Source organism: Xiphophorus hellerii, chromosome 8 (assembly GCF_003331165.1).
Source record: "Xiphophorus hellerii strain 12219 chromosome 8, Xiphophorus_hellerii-4.1, whole genome shotgun sequence".
NCBI classification, from domain to species: domain Eukaryota; kingdom Metazoa; phylum Chordata; class Actinopteri; order Cyprinodontiformes; family Poeciliidae; genus Xiphophorus; species Xiphophorus hellerii.
The window spans coordinates 3,963,533-3,979,799 of NC_045679.1; the positions used below are offsets into that span (position 1 = coordinate 3,963,533).

The following is a 16,267-nucleotide window of genomic DNA, read 5'->3' on the forward strand; positions in this document are numbered from 1 at the left end:
TAATAATATACTAATATATTATTAGTATAATAATAATACTAATAATAATATATTAATATATTATTAGTATTAATAATAATTCAAAATATTAATTAGTATTCATTAGTCATTAATACTAATTACTAGTATTAATTAGTAATTAAATAAAATTAATATATTAATATTGATAGTAATATAATATGATATATTATTAATAATAATAAAATAGTATTATTATAATTATAGAATTATTATGATATTATTATTGTTATTAATAATAATGATAATAACAACATTATTATTATTATAATTTCTATAATAATAATAATAATGTCATTATTATTTTTATTATAGCAGGTCTATGGAGACAGCACTATTCTGCCTTATTTAACTGTGTAAAAAGTGAACCCTATGGATTTGTAAACATTGCTAAGAGTGATGCGGTTATAATAACTCCTAGTGAAGTCCAGCAGGCTTTAGCATACTTGTGTGAGAATAAGGCAACAGGTTCTGATAGCATTACAGCAGAACATCTGAAATATGTGGCTGTGCTGCTTCCAATGTGTTTCTCTGGGTTTATGACCCATGGGCAGTTGCCTGATTCCTTATCATCTGTTACCCTTGTGCCGGAAATTAAGGACAAAACTAGTAAGGTTATTAGCCTTAATATCTTGCTTGGTCGGCTCAATCAGTTTATTATTACAACAGATAATCAATTTGGTTTCAAATCCAAGTTGGGAACTGATCTCTGTATTTATGGCCTGAAAGAGCATATCTAAGAAAAAATTCATCTGTGTTATTTGGTTTATTGATGCCTCTAAGGCCTTTGATCGTATCAATCACTGCAAATTATCTGACAAATTAAAACAGAGAGGTGTTCCAGATATTATTATACAAATGTTGGTTTACTGGTATTCTAACCAGAAAATGCATGTAAAATGGAGCAATAACATCTCTGCTTCCTTTGGTGTGAGTAATGGTGAGCGTCAGGGTTCGCTTCTTTCACCTGCCTTGTTTAACTTGTACCTGGACGACCTGTCAAAAGAAATGAACCTCTGTAAAACTGGATGTATGATCGGTGACACTTTAGTGAATCACTTTATGTAAGCTGATGACCTGGCTGACCTCTGACCCAGCAGTGCTGGTTTTCAGCAGTTACTGAACATCTGCTCTGATTATGGGTTGAGATTAGATGTGCAGTATAACGCAAAGAAAACTGTTGTACTAGTATGAAGGACTAAAGCAGACAAACAACTTTGTTTCCCTGATTTTTTTCTGTCAGGGCTAAAGTTAAATGTCTGCTCCAAAACTAAATATCTGGGTCATTACATCACAGACCAGCTGTGTGATGATGATGATGATGATGATGATGATGACAATTATTGGCAGTGTCGCATGTTATACATCCAGGCAAACATTTTGGGGAGGAAATTTCATATGTGCACTGATGAGGTAAAAATAAGCCTGTTTAAAGTTTACTGTGCTCCTTTGTGGTGTAAATTTAAAAAAGCTAGCAGGCAGAAGCTTAAGGTTGCTTATAATGACTCTTTGAGAATTCTACTTAAAAATCCCAGGCTTAGCAGTGCAAGTGAGATGTTTGGTAACGCACATGTCAGAACATGCCAGGCATTTGAGAGAAATCTGATATACAAGTTCATGTGTTGTTTAGGCAGCTCATTGAACAGCCTTATTGTGGCATGTTTTTACATGCAACTCTCAGTTAGACAAGATACCAGTCGGCTCTGTGGAAACAGTGGTATGCAAGTCTTTTATAAGATATATGTATTTTTTGTCTTGTTTTTTTATATGTTGTGTTGTTGTGTATCATCTCTTTGTGGACCACAAGTCTGTTGAATAAAGCAAAATCAATCAATAATAATAATATACATTAACATTTTAGTTTTAAAAGAAGCAACAAGACACTGTTGTTTCTGAGTTTAACAGTGGAGACCAGAGTTTGATTCCAGGAAATGAAATCATGAAGCAGTTTGTTCAGAGAAGAAAACAAAGAAACATCAGCTGTTCATCATTCCAGTTCTAAATAATCTAATAATCCTCCAGATTAACCTTAAAACAGCAGAGAGATGAAACTTTCAACTGAAATCAGAAGTGAACATGTTTTCTAAACATCAGAAAGCAAAAACTAGCAGGAAAATTCCTAAAGTCAAAGTTCAAGTAGGATAAAAGAAAAAAAAATCAAACTTACAGTTTGTTCAAACGATCCAAAGAGTTGATGAAGAATATCTGAACAACAAATAGAGATACAACAACCGGACTGGACCACACCTTAAAATGTGAATTCAAACTGAAAGTAAATGAGACAGATAACAGCTCACCTGGTTTAGAGTTTCTTCTTTCAGAGTCAAGTCCCGCCCCTTTCTGTTTGCTGCAGCCAGGTGTACTTGCGCCGGTTCTCCACAGAGGCGAGAGGTCTCACTCTGAACAATATCTCTTGTATCTAATCAGATGCTGGGTGCTAGAATTCTAGTATTTTAATATATTTATTGATTTGTCTTAAAATGTTAAATTTTCATAACATTTTATATTTTGGTTGTGTCAAATAAAAACATGAAAAATTGTTTTTTGTCCTTATTTTTTTAATTGATTGTTAAATTACTAGTGTTTTACTGATTACTTTTTGTTGCTGTCGCTGAGCCAAAACATTTTTACTATGCAAAACAAAGTAAGTGACAGTAAATAAAGTTCTATTTGAAAAATAACATCAACGTACTTACATTTTTCTTCATGCTGTACTCGAAAAATCAGTTTACCTTCACAGGTGCTGGCTTGATGCAGAAAACGGCTCCTTTGAGTTTAAAAACAGTATTTTTAAATCATTAGTACAACAGATGAATATATTTTAAAAAAACAAAAGATAGATTGCAAAACAAATTACAGTCAATGAAATCTGTTTTTCATCTGCAGGTTTAGGATGTATTTTATCACAAGTTTACTAGATCACTAGATTGGCAGATACCAGTTCTGCCAATCTAGTGAAAATAAAGCCTTTTATCTCATAATTATGACTTAACTAACTCACTATTTCACATCTCCGCTAAGTCTTAGTGGAGATGTAGAACAGAAATACAAGTTTTGTTTGTTTTTTCAATCAAATGGGGTCCATAACTTTTAAATAATTGCAGAAAAAACAACACAATACAAAAAAAGCATCAATCTTCTGTTGTGTAGTGAATAAAAAGCATATTCATGTCGAGGAAGTGAAGGTTGTCTGTTTCTGGTGAACTCTGAAGAACCTTGGATAATATCAGTTAAAACATTTAATTATCATTTGGGATCAAAAAGGTATTTTTATTGAATTTGTGTCAGTTAATCTCAGTATTAGCCATAAAATGTCCTTCCTGCAGGCATGTTGGATCAGACACGTCTCCATTTAAACACAATTTCCAGATATAATCTCAAATTCAAACAAATAAACAAATAAATGTCTTGTATTTTTTTCCACCAGCAGCAGTAAAACAAATAGTGGAAAGAGAAACTTTATTAGAGCATGAATTTGACTGATTTTTTGCTTCCTCAGAAGCCAAGGTTTTAACTCGGTCCACACAACGCAAGCAGGGCTTTCTGATAATGTCCTTTGGTGTCGTTCTGTTAAAAACAAAATCAGAAACATTATTGATGTGGTTTGAAACGTAAACATAGAAACAGTTTTGGAAACGTATTTTACCAAGATGTCCTCATGTAGGGTTCTCTCAAACATTGCCCGGTTCTCCTCTACGACCTTCTGCAGGTCGACCTCAGAGCGGCTCACCAGGATCCGGATCAGAGTGTGATCACTCGTACCGTGACCCTGGTAAGGCAGAAAATGGACCAAATTAAGTTTTAGTTGGATCAAACTAAGTTAATTTAAATTATTATGTGTGGTTACTCTAACAAAAACTGTATGTTGCATAAAAAACATTAACAATCTTAGAAATATAGTTTGCCAAAAGTTACTTTCTACACAGCAAAAACTCAGAATTATGATTTTATGCTGATTATTTGTGCTGGTTTGTGCAAAACATGATAGGTATTTTCCTTTCGAACCTATATAAAACAAAGAACCACAGACAACGTATATGAATTTTATAGCCAAGCTTTTGCAAAAGGAGAAAACACAGAGAACTGCTCCTCTGACCAGTTCACCATGTGTTCTGAAACTCTGCAGTAGAGCTTGTCTTTTTATTAACACAAAACAAAAGCAAAGGGGGCTGGTGCTGATAAGATTAGGAGCCCCCGAAACGAACACAATCAAACACAGTTTTACGACTAAGGAATTTCTACCTAGGGGACAGTCAGGAAAAACAACAAAGGTCGTAAAACTTCTGATACAATCAACTAGCAACCCAGTTCCTAGGTGTGATAACTAATCAAAGGTCTGAGAAACACATTGTTAACTGTTTCACATGAAGATAAACAGACAGTAGTGACTTCCAGGTCATTTAAAGAAGAGAACTTTTTAAACAGAAAATCACTTTAAACAGAAGATCACTTTAAACAGAAAATCACTAAGATCTATAGACTTAAGGTGAACCAGAGTAAGAATGAAATGATAATACCAAAAAATCTCTAACATTCCCCCCTTATTATCATTTCATTATACGCTTAAACCTTATGCAAAAGCTATGCACAGAAAAGAAAAGAAAAGAAAAGAAAAGAACCAATAAATGCAAGAATTTTTTTTTTTTTTTTTTTTTTTAAGCGAAACACAGAAAATACACAATGAATAATTGGAAAATAATGCAATAAATGAAAAAAAATAAAATAAAAGAAACAGCAAAAAATCAAAAGCAGTTTTCTCATCCTTAACACCACTTGTTTAACATTTTCAGTGTAGGAATCATTCAGCAAATGAATTTTTCTGTTTATTTATTACAGGACTTCATCATTGTTCAGAAAATCGTCAGAAACTTGAAACAAGTCATCTTCAGTTGTCTCATAAGATGCCTTTGCCAACTGATAGCTGATAACAGTTGTGTTAATTGTTTTAAACATCATTTTTCGTAGACAAGGAATAATGCAACCCGTAAAAAGGCAGAACAGACCTAAAACAACCAGAATAGGTGTCACAAGCTTTAACAGCAAAGTCCACCATGGTCCAGATGTAAGCCATGAAAACAAATCAAAAGAAGTTGAGCCGCGTGTTCCACTTTCTACATATTGCTTTAGATCTTCCAGCTCATATAGAGCATCAGAAATAGTTCCTCCAGTACCTGTTTCATCAGGTACAAAAGTACAGCACGTTGGGCCAATGATTTTACAGACCCCTCCCTGAGGGGCCGTGAGGAAATCCAGAACAACACGATTTTGCATAACCATGTTTCTCAGTTCAGTCAGTTCTTCCATGGTGCCATTGGCCAGCTGGTATGTGATGTTGATTAATCGCAGTAATCCGTACCTGTTTATCTCAACGTGGTCCCGAATCTCACCTATTCCAACCCATGGAAACAGGCTTTGCATAAATTTTTCTCCGCCGTTCCAAATCCTGAATTCCCATGGAACTCCAGTATGTGTTGTGAGGCCTCCCCATCTTTTGACCTCTGACATAACTGTTCGTTTGGAGCGGGTGTGTGAATCATCCTGTGCTTTCCTGATGAATGCAATCGGGTTGATCAAGGGAACCACAGCACACAGTCCTCCCCAATTTTTCGGCAAGAACATGTACGCTTCATTTCCACATATGAAGTACCAATCTGATAACATCCTTGAGCCATAATCTCCTGGCACTATGGCGCTGCACAGTGTTGTCTCTTGTCTCCTCTTCATCTTATGCGTGATGTTGAAACTCCTCTCCTGAAGCAAGTTGTCACAGTCTGAGTTTTCCTTCCAGCCTTTGCAGTGTGGAGCCATCCTTTGACCCCTGCAGGCTACGCAGGTGATGTAATCCTGTGTCGGTTCGCAGTAGGTGTAAACTCTGTTACACAAGTTCCAGGGCAATGTCCCTAGAAAAACATTTCCATTATTATAAACACAGTTCCCCAGAGATCCTGGTTTAGCTCCTGCTAACGAAATGATCTCTGGTATTTTCCATACAGTTTGTTGAGATGACGAAAAAGGAAGTACATCCTCTGCAAGTGAACAATTCAAAGATTGAAACAGTCCTTGCACAGCCTCACCCATCCGGAGGTCAGCTGAATAATCCTTCTCACGTGGTCTGTCTCCCCTTAGGGGCGGGACGCGCCGTGGTCTGGTGCTTAGAACATAGAGACACATCTGTTTGTCGTCTGTAATGTTACCTGGTCGGAGACCTGAGTTGTGTATGGAAACCGGCAGCTGCGCACACACGTAGCAGTTCACAGCATGTCCTTCATAAGCAGTTCTATTCATCAGTTTCCACCACAGGTTGGTGCTGTAGTCGTGTGGGTGGAACTCAGGCTCACTTCCTTCTCCAAACATCAAACATACAGCAGTCACAGCACAGTAGAAGATCCATCTTGCATATGGAGTCCCCATTACTGCTCGGCGTGCAGAGATGTCAGAACCCCCAAACTAAAAGAGTGAGAATCTTAGCAGTTCTTCACTGGGTTTGAGACAAACTAATACTAAAAATTAGAATGCCTGTGTAGCCCAGAGGCTAAAAGCCCACCTTCCTCCCTACTCCGAATTAGGGGTCCAACACTCTCTGCCGCTTACAGTGACTAAGATGTATCCAGCTGGGTCTTTCAGCGATCTTTACAGCTGTTGGTGTGGTCATCAGCACTTGGAACGGTCCTTCCCACCGTGGACTCGTCCAGTTCTTTCGTTTGATGACCTTTATGTAGACCCAGTCACCTGGCTCAAGTGGAATGGCTTCCTGTATAGGAGGAGAATCAGAAGGCAGTAAATTCGCACTGGACACTTCCTTCAGTTTAAGAGTCCTGATCATATAATCTGCTAATGTCTGTTCTTCATCAGCTTTTTGTATGTCTGGAGCAAACAGAGGCAATCTGTAAGCTCTCCCATGAATTATTTCAAAAGGTGTTAGACCATCAGCTGTTGATGTGATTCTCATATAGAGCTTCACCAAGTCTAAACATTCTGGCCAGGATCGGCCAGTGTCTGCCATGCACTTTCTTAATCTACTTTTCACAGTAGCATTTGTTCTTTCCACCAGCCCTGCACTCTGTGGCCGATAGGCACAGTGATTCTATAATGTCATTCCCAAGTGTGTAGCCATGTTTTGTATCACTCGGTTTACAAAATGTGGTCCATTGTCACTATAAACAGTCTGTGGGATGCCATGTGTTGGGATGATAGTTTTACAAATAGCCTTAGCTACTGTTAAAGCATCTGCATGCTTTGCTGGAACTATTTCAACCCATTTAGAAAAAGCATCAATCATCACCAGACAATATTTATATGGCCCACTTTGTGAAAGTTCAATAAAATCCATGTGCATAGTTTGAAAGGGATAAGATGATTTTGGGAACCTGCCTCGTTTTGGCCTTATGTTTCCCTGAGGATTGTATTTCACACAGACTGGACATGCAGTACAAAAAGATTTTAAGTAAGAATTTAAACCATACGTTGTGAAATGCTGTTTTATTATGCATTCCATCCCCCCAGTTGACACATGGCAGCGCCCATGTGACACAATTGCTGCTGCTTTAAATAAAGACTTAGGAAGCACTGGTTTGTCATTAACCTCAAAAATATTCCCGACATTCATTTTTGCACCTTTAGTTATCCACAGCCTTTTCTCAGCCTGTGGTGCATTGTCCTGCATGTCTTTTAGTACTGTTTCATTGACTGATCGTAAATCTTGAATCATGCGCCAGTCTTTTTTGTTTGCCTTTTGAACAGGAAAAATAGGTGTGTTACAAGGAGAATCTGAACACTTTTTAATGATTCCTCCTTTTAACAAACCTTCGATTACTGGTTCAATCCCATCCAGTGCTTCCGTCTTTATAGGGTACTGTCTTACTCTAGGTCTCCAACTAGATTTTGCTTTAATTTGCACTGGAGGAATTGAACCAAGTAACCCAACATCAGAGGGACCTTTTGTCCACATGTGTTCTGGAAGCTTAGCTAATTCAGCTTCTTCTTTTTCTGTCAAAAATATGTTCATGTGTCACTCAAATGCATGAACTTGAGCTGTCCCTGTAACAACTTCACAAAGTGATTGTTTCCAGACATCACAGCTAGGACTGTAGCTCCAGCCATCTTCACCTTCTTTGAAATCTGTGGCTTCAACAGCCATTTTGGTTTTGTTACCCACATCTGCCCATGTAATATTATGCGGCTTATAAAGTGAAATGTATGGGTTTGCAGGTAACTTATACAGCTTTGTTTGACTAGTCGGAAGGAGCACAGTCACAGCTGCATAAGACCTTCGGTCTGTGAACATCTCAGTCACAGCAAGTGTCACAGGATCCGTTTCTAAAAACGTTTGCACATAATCATCCTGTGGATCATTTAGGATGTTCATTTTTACATGCAACTGATTATAGTTCATTTCTGTTTCAGGTGAGTCCAGCTGTCCTCGAGCTTCTCTAAGAAGCTTTCCTGGGACATGAGGATTGTCAGCTGGCTTTAGATCATATGAACAGTAGATTTTTTCATCCTTGTGAACTGTGTACAGATCAGAATGTTTTAGTCTGACAGCTCTCATGCCATCTTGTACAGGGACTACTGCTATCCCTAATTTTGTCATTAGGTCTCTACCTAATAAATTTGTCGGACATTTAAGTGACATTACAACAGAAGCTTTTATTTTAATTCCTGTCTCAGGATCTTTAAAAGATGTGCCTTTTGACATATGTTCTCTATGTGTTTGTCCATCGGCAGATTTCACCCAAATGGACTCATTTGTGGGGTTTACACCTTCTATTTTAGTTTTTAAAACTGTTTTGCATGCACCGGTGTCACATAAAAATTCAACTTTTTCCCCGCAAACAATCAGTGTGATATAAGGTTTTTCTTTTAATGCATTTAACATATCCCAGGCTGCACATACATCCACTATTTCATCAATTTGATCTGGTGTTAAGTTTTGTTTGGTTGTGGAAAAGTCTAGTCATGCTGAGGAGTTATATTTTTGTTTTTTCTCCCATCTGCCACCCTTCCGGTGATTTATTTTGTTTTCTGGGCAATGTCTTGCCCAGTGGTCAGGATGACCACAAGTCCAACATCCATCTGGACGTTGTGGTTTTTGAGGGGTATAGTTTCGGGGTGGCTGCCCATAGCGACCTCCTCTGCTGCTGTTTTTCCCTCGGCCTCTTGAGGAGCCGCGGAAAAAGACAGAGGTGTCTACTTCTCCAAAATCCTCCAGATGAAAAACATCTGATCCTGTTTTTGGTTTTTTAACTACTTTTTCTGCATGACGTGCCCATGTCATCAGCTGTGGGACTGAGGCAGCATCATATTCAACTAGGTGTTTTTTAATCCAGCCCTCAATTTCAGGGCGGAAACTTGACATTAAAGCGTTTTTTAACTGTTGTTGATATACACCCTCTGCTCCTGCGTCATAAGTAATCCCACTGTGAACTTTGAACTCCTTCTCAAACCGCAGACGAAAATCGTCTACGTCTTCTCCAACTTTTTGTTTAATTCCTGACAAATGACTATAATTCGCCCTTTTACGAAAATTTACTCTAACTCTCTCACACAATGGGTCCCATTGTGCTTTAAATGCATCAGAGAGAGCAGGGTTAGCTCCTGGAGGGTATGACATTGGAACTAACATATTATTATTATTAGTTTCTTTCCCTGTATAATTTCCCCTCACTTTTGCCCAATCTTTTCCTAATGAGGACATGGCTGCTTCTCCTGCTTCCACTCCATTTAGTCTATATGAATGGATTAATCCAGTCATATCTTCTACCCACTTATCGGGGTCCTCTGATGCAGGTGTTATTCCTTCTACCGCCTTTCTGGCCTCTTTCAAGGTCCAGGGTCTAAAAACATAAATATGTGGCAACTGGGCATCTCTAGGATTAGGATTTGGGACCTGGATCATTGGATATTGTTCTGCCCCTTCAGAACTGTACATAACTCGAGGAGTTCTGTACTTTCTCAGATCATATGAATGTCCCAGACCACTTGGACCTGCACTTTCTTCATTATATAATGGGGGTGGAGAGACTGGAAGAGGAGGGTAAATTTTGGTAGGTGTGTGAACTGACACTGGGTCTGTGGTCAGTTTGATACTTGGGGCTCTTGCTGGAGTGAGAGTTGGAGGAGCTGAGGGTGGTGGAGGCTGCATATTTGGAGGAGGGGTTTGAACTGCACTAAATATGGGCTCATTATCTTCTGGTCTTACAAATAAGATAGTGGCTTCCTCACTGATATTAAAAGGTGCACTCGGCTGTCTATCCACCGAGCTTGGTGACACTGAGACAAGGGCAGACGAATCTGTCGCAGCGGTTGGGGGAGGAGCAGTCGGCCGTACCTGCTCTCCCCGTCCCACCGAGGCATTCCGCCTGTCAATATCTGCTTGCCTTTTGTCTTTAACCTTTTTAATTTGTTCTTTACGGTCTATGGCTGCTTTTAACCATAGTTTTGCACACTTTAGTTCATCTTCCTTTCTAACTTTTTTTATCCCCTTTTTTCTTGCTACACTACTCTCCAAAATTCCCACAATTGCTTGCCATTGATCAATTTTTAGCTTCCCATCTATTTTATATTTCTTTTTCCATTTTTTTATATGTACAATGCTGCCAGGAAATCTGGACATCATGTACTTTTCATCCCCTTCGGGGCCCTCAATAAGTGAGGAATTACAGGAATTTGTGTTTCCCATTGTTTAAAGTTGTAGCTTAAAAATACTAGTATCGCGTGCTCTCTCAGAGAAAGTGCTGTAAGTCAGCGCTCAGTGCCTCCTGAAAAACAGACTTCTACTTGGAGCTGAGCTCCAAGCGGTTTTTCACTTTGGATTCTAATTCCGAAGGCAGAGAGTTTTACTCCCAGAGAGAGAAACACCATTCACTCCTTCATGCACACACAGCAACAAAACAGCAAACAAAACCAATAGCAGCACAGCAAATAACAAACTTTCTATCTATGTGAGGACTTTCCCTTAAGAGGCGTCCTCTAATTAAGGAAGCTCTAAGAGCCTATCCTTTTGCCTTTAGTTGAAACTCTCTGTCAACTGGGACTCTAACCCTTCATTATTCTTTAGTCAAATTGAAATGTTAATATTTGACAAGGACTCAAACCTATATTTCTTTAGTCAAACTAATATTTGACAAGGACTCAAACCTGTATTTCTTTAGTCAAATTAATATTTGACAAGGACTCAAACCTATATGACTTAAAATTCACCTACGTTTCTGTAGTTTTCGGGTTGTCCAGTCGGATCTCGTCACTCCGCCGTTAGCAGACAAAGTCGGATACGTCGCTGGCCCAGCGAAGAATTTGCTTCCTGGGTTTTCCTTTCCAGGTCCAATTGACTCTGGCCGTGCACGGATTCAGCGCGTCTTCCTCTGCCTGACAGCGGGGGAGGTGAGAGATCCCGGGTTTCGGCACCAAATAATGATAGGTATTTTCCTTTCGAACCTATATAAAACAAAGAACCACAGACAACGTATATGAATTTTATAGCCAAGCTTTTGCAAAAGGAGAAAACACAGAGAACTGCTCCTCTGACCAGTTCACCATGTGTTCTGAAACTCTGCAGTAGAGCTTGTCTTTTTATTAACACAAAACAAAAGCAAAGGGGGCTGGTGCTGATAAGATTAGGAGCCCCCGAAACGAACACAATCAAACACAGTTTTACGACTAAGGAATTTCTACCTAGGGGACAGTCAGGAAAAACAACAAAGGTCGTAAAACTTCTGATACAATCAACTAGCAACCCAGTTCCTAGGTGTGATAACTAATCAAAGGTCTGAGAAACACATTGTTAACTGTTTCACATGAAGATAAACAGACAGTAGTGACTTCCAGGTCATTTAAAGAAGAGAACTTTTTAAACAGAAAATCACTTTAAACAGAAGATCACTTTAAACAGAAAATCACTAAGATCTATAGACTTAAGGTGAACCAGAGTAAGAATGAAATGATAATACCAAAAAATCTCTAACAGTTTGACACCAATTTTGTCTGATTTCATAAAAGTGGGGGGGCTGGTTGACCTTTTGACCTTTAACCTTTCATTAATATCTTCAAAGCCAAAGCAGCACAAACGACAATTTTTGCTGCACAAACCAGCACAAATGTAGTCGAGTTAATTGACGCCCATTTTGTCTGATTTGAAGAAGGTGGGGGGCCAACTTCACTCAGGTCGGCCCCAGGCCCGGCTCCAGGGTGGGACCTCATGTACGGCCAGTACAACCACTGTTTCCAGTGGTCGCATTCATCATAATGGATCTTTGGGCGGCACTTGGTCTGGTTCCTCACCTAGAACCTGTCTGCACTGGGTGGCCCAACCAGAGGCATGAAGCCCCGACAACTTAACTCCCAGAATGTGTGTGTGTGTGTATTTATGTGTGTATATTAAGTAACTTGTTAATTATGTAGGAATGAGAAAAAAAGGAAGAAATTTGTTTTTTAACATGAGGAAACGAGCACAATGTGGTGTTAAGCATATTATGACTTTTGGTTCATTTGTGAGGTGAAATTTATGTATTTTGTTTAAAAAAAATGTTTTCTAGGCTCTAATAAAGTTTTTTAGGCTTTAATAAAGTTTTTAGGCTCTAAAAAAGTTTTTTAGGCTCTAATAAAGTTTTTAGGCTCTAATAAAGTTTTTTAGGCTCTAATAAAGTTTTTTAGGCTCTAATAAAGTTTTTTAGGCTGTTATTTAACAGGTTGAACAGGAAATTGGGAGGAGAGAGAAGGAAATGACATGCAGCAGATTCTGCAGGACTGAGAATTAAACCCAGGTTGACAAACAAAACCTATAAGTAACGTCCTAAACAAAACATCAGTTGCTGTCTTACTATAAATCTGGTTAAAAAAATAAGTGAATTATTCATTTCTAAGCCCCTTTTTCTTCTCTTTTATACAAGCAGACAACACATAAGCTCAACAACACAACAGCTTTATATTTATTACAAAATATTGATCTAAGAATTGATTTCTTCCTGTAATGGAAATGATTTCTGATTAAGTTTTCTGTTTTCATGCTTTCATGGATTGTTCTTCTTTTTTCCCTTTTCTACAGGTTTTCATGTTAAATTGCACTTTTTTGTTAAGTTTGTTAAACTACCTTGAATCTGTTATTCTAAATAAAGACTAACAGAAAGATCACACAGTAACTTTTATTTTTTTATAAAACCTGTTTTGTTCTTATAATAAACAAACCAGATAAAACAAGTTTGGGTTTCTTTATGGTCCGGAGAATTAAATTATGATTACAATTATCATCTAATATTATGTACAGATTAAACTCTAATCTTAATTTAACATCCTGGAACCTGAAGAATCCAAACCTGTTAAATCAACTTTTTTATGTTTGGTATAAAAAGAAAAACAGGATTTATCAAAGAAAAACAGGTGAATGGACTGAACTTGTGTAGAGCCTTGCTGGTCATGTTGACCACTCAAAGCTCTTCACACTACAGTCACATTTACGCCGACATGCAGGTCAGAGGGCAACTTGCCGCTAAGTGCCCCGCCCCAGGGCAGCTCAACATGTGGCTGAGGAAGCTGGAATCGAACTTACAACCTTCTGGTCACAAGACGACCACTCTACCCACTGAGCCACAGTCGCACTAAAAAAGCCACTGCATGATCCTTTTGCTAATCTTCTTTAAAATACAGATTTAAACAGTTTAACAAGCTACAATTCAGTGCAATTTAATATAAAAAGTGAGTAGAAAAGGTAAACTAAAGGACAAACCATAAAAGCACAAGTACAGAGGAAATAAACAGAAATCATTACTATTAAAAGAAGAAATTTTAACTCTTAAATCAATACGTTGCTATAAAAATTGAGCCCAGTGTTGCTGCGGCGCTAAAACAGCGAAGGGAAAAGGGCTAACGTACGGCTAATTCAATTAATTTTAAAGTTTAACAATAAAGCTGCACGTGTGTTTGGGGTTTCTTCAAATCTTTGGGGGCAATTTGCAGTGACCAACTGACCTGACCTACATGTTTTAGGAGATGTGGGGGGAACCGGAGCACCCGGAGAAAACCCACGCAAACACGGGGAGAACATGCAAACTCCACACAGATGGTCTCTGTGAAGACACAGCGCTAACCGCTGCACCACCGTGCTGCCCACGTTTTTTCCAATTGGGTTGGGAAGGGATCTATTTTCTAGTTTGTCAATGGGGGATAAAACTTTAACGTTTTAAATTTTAAATTTGACGGAGCGTGGCCTGGCGCCCCGTACACAGAGGCTACAACCTCCATGAGTTTGATTCCTCTTTTCCTCTCTTGCTCGTCTTTCTCCTTCTCTGAATATCAAAATCCAGAACATTAGACATGTTCTTGACTGTCTTCACTCTTTAGTTTTGTTTTTTTGTGGCTTCTGCCATCGCAGAGTGTTCCGTACTTTTTTCCAAAATGAAATTTTAGATTTTTTCTTCTTACCATCCTGCATGATTTTAGTATCCGGATTGTCCAAATCCTCCAGGACGGTTTCTCCAGTGATCTCGGTCTCTTCTGTGGATTCTGGATCGTTGGAACAACCTGATAAAGTTTCTCCTGAGAGTTTCTCCTCTGAAGAAACCTCTTGACTTAAGACTTTAACCGGATCCACTTGGTCCTGTGAGTCTTCCTCCTCCTCTTGGGAATCTGTGATGTGTTTTTGTTGTATATCTTCTTCCTCAGGTCTCAGAGTGTCGAGCAGCAGGAGATCCTCTTTCGCTCTTTCCAAATCATTTTTCACACATCTGATCTCCTGCTGGTATTTCTCTGCTTGCTGTTTAAATGCAGTGACTTCATTTTCATACCGACAGTTTAGCTCTTGGTACAAACCGTTGACCTTCTCCAGCTCAGCCTGGGCACTGCTTTCCTTGTCTTGAAGGATTTGAAATTCTGTTGTCGCGTTTTGTTGGAGGACGGCAAACTCAGCTCTCATTGTGTCCAGACTCGCCTTGTCCTTCTCTGATTTCTCCAGATGTGCTTTTCTTTCCTGCTTTATTTGCTTCTGGTAGGTTTCAACCTGCTGCTTTAAATCCATATTGTCTGTTTCAAACCTACCTTTTAGCTCCTTGTGCGAAACATGAACCTGATCCAATTTCTTTAGCATTTGCTTCTCTCTCTTTCTCAGAATTATGATTTCTCTTGCCATTTTCTGGAAGAGCTCCTCCTTCTCAGCTCTCAGGTTGTTGACGAGTTTCAGATTCTCTTTCTCTCTTTCTATGTTGGCGTCTTTCTCACGTTTCGCCTCCTGCCTCACCAGAGAAATGTCTGCTTCATACTTACAGCGCAGCTCCTTGTAGGAAGTCTGGAGTTGGTCCAGTTCTTCTTGGACAGCCTCAGTTTTCTTTCTCTCAGCCTGTATTCCAGCTACAAATGCTTCCCGGCTGAGGAGGTGGGCCACCTTTAACTCCTCAAACTCTTGCTGCAAGGTTTTCTCCTTCATGTTTTTCACACTGTTGTAAAATTTGGAAGCAATGTCTGCAGCATAAAGTTCTGCTGGATCACTGAACATCTCTTCTCTCTCTAGTCTCTCTAGTTCCCTCTGTGCCTCTTCAGCCTCGTTGATAAGCGTTTCTCTGAGAGTTTCCTGCTTTTTTAGTCTGAGTTCCATCTCTTCCAGTTTGGCCTCCAGCTCGGCCGGGTTTTGGTCATCTTCTAACCTCCCCTTGCAACAAGACTTCAAATCCTCAAAGTCTTGTTGCAAAGGCTTCTCCTTCATGTCTTTCACATCGTTGTGAACCTTGGAAGCAGTGACTGCAGCGTTAAGGACTCCTGGATCACTGGACTTCTCTTCTCTCTGTACTCTCTCTAGTTCTCTCTTTGCCTCGTTGACCTCGTTGATAAGCGATTCTCTAAGAGCTTCCTGCTGTTTTAGCCGGAGTTCCATCTCTTCCAGCTCCGCCTCCAGGTCGGCCATGTTTTGGTTGTCTTCTATCCTGGCGCTCTCCATTTCCAGACTGGAGTCCAGTCTTTGGGTTTCCTCATCTAAGATATCCAGATGTGCAGGAGCGAAGCTGCCTTGGGGGTTTTGCTGGACTCCCGTTCTCGCCTGGGGTCCCATCATTTTGTTGCAGTATTGCTGAAATAAGTGAAACATTTCTCCTCAATACAATCACTAAAATGGTCGATTGGTAAACTACCTGAAAGAGCTTTGCGCACGTCTGAACTGGTCAGTGATATTGCAAGCAATGAAAAATATGCAGAATTGTGTTGCATACAATTCTGAGTTGATGACATCACAGACTGCATCGCCAGTGACATCACAGAATCTGCCTTTGCTGGC

The 16,267-nt window shown here is 39.2% G+C and overlaps 2 protein-coding genes across 2 annotated transcripts; both read right to left on the reverse strand.

Annotated features, from left to right (window-relative positions):
- Positions 1 to 4,139: 4,139 nt before the first annotated feature.
- LOC116724536 (uncharacterized) lies at positions 4,140 to 11,972 on the reverse strand. The gene is made up of 2 exons (XM_032570288.1): positions 11,222 to 11,972; positions 4,140 to 6,769 (listed from the first exon to the last, which is right to left on the reverse strand). The coding sequence occupies exon 2, from the start codon at positions 6,427 to 6,429 to the stop codon at positions 4,849 to 4,851; it is 1,581 nt and encodes a 526-aa protein (XP_032426179.1). The 5' UTR covers positions 6,430 to 6,769; positions 11,222 to 11,972; the 3' UTR covers positions 4,140 to 4,848.
- LOC116724900 (myosin heavy chain, cardiac muscle isoform-like) lies at positions 10,500 to 16,048 on the reverse strand. Its single transcript, XM_032570680.1, has 2 exons — positions 14,431 to 16,048; positions 10,500 to 11,451 (listed from the first exon to the last, which is right to left on the reverse strand). Exons 1-2 carry the CDS (start codon positions 16,046 to 16,048, stop codon positions 11,258 to 11,260), a joined length of 1,812 nt encoding a protein of 603 aa, XP_032426571.1. The 3' UTR covers positions 10,500 to 11,257.
- Between the last annotated feature and the right edge of the window lie 219 nt (positions 16,049 to 16,267).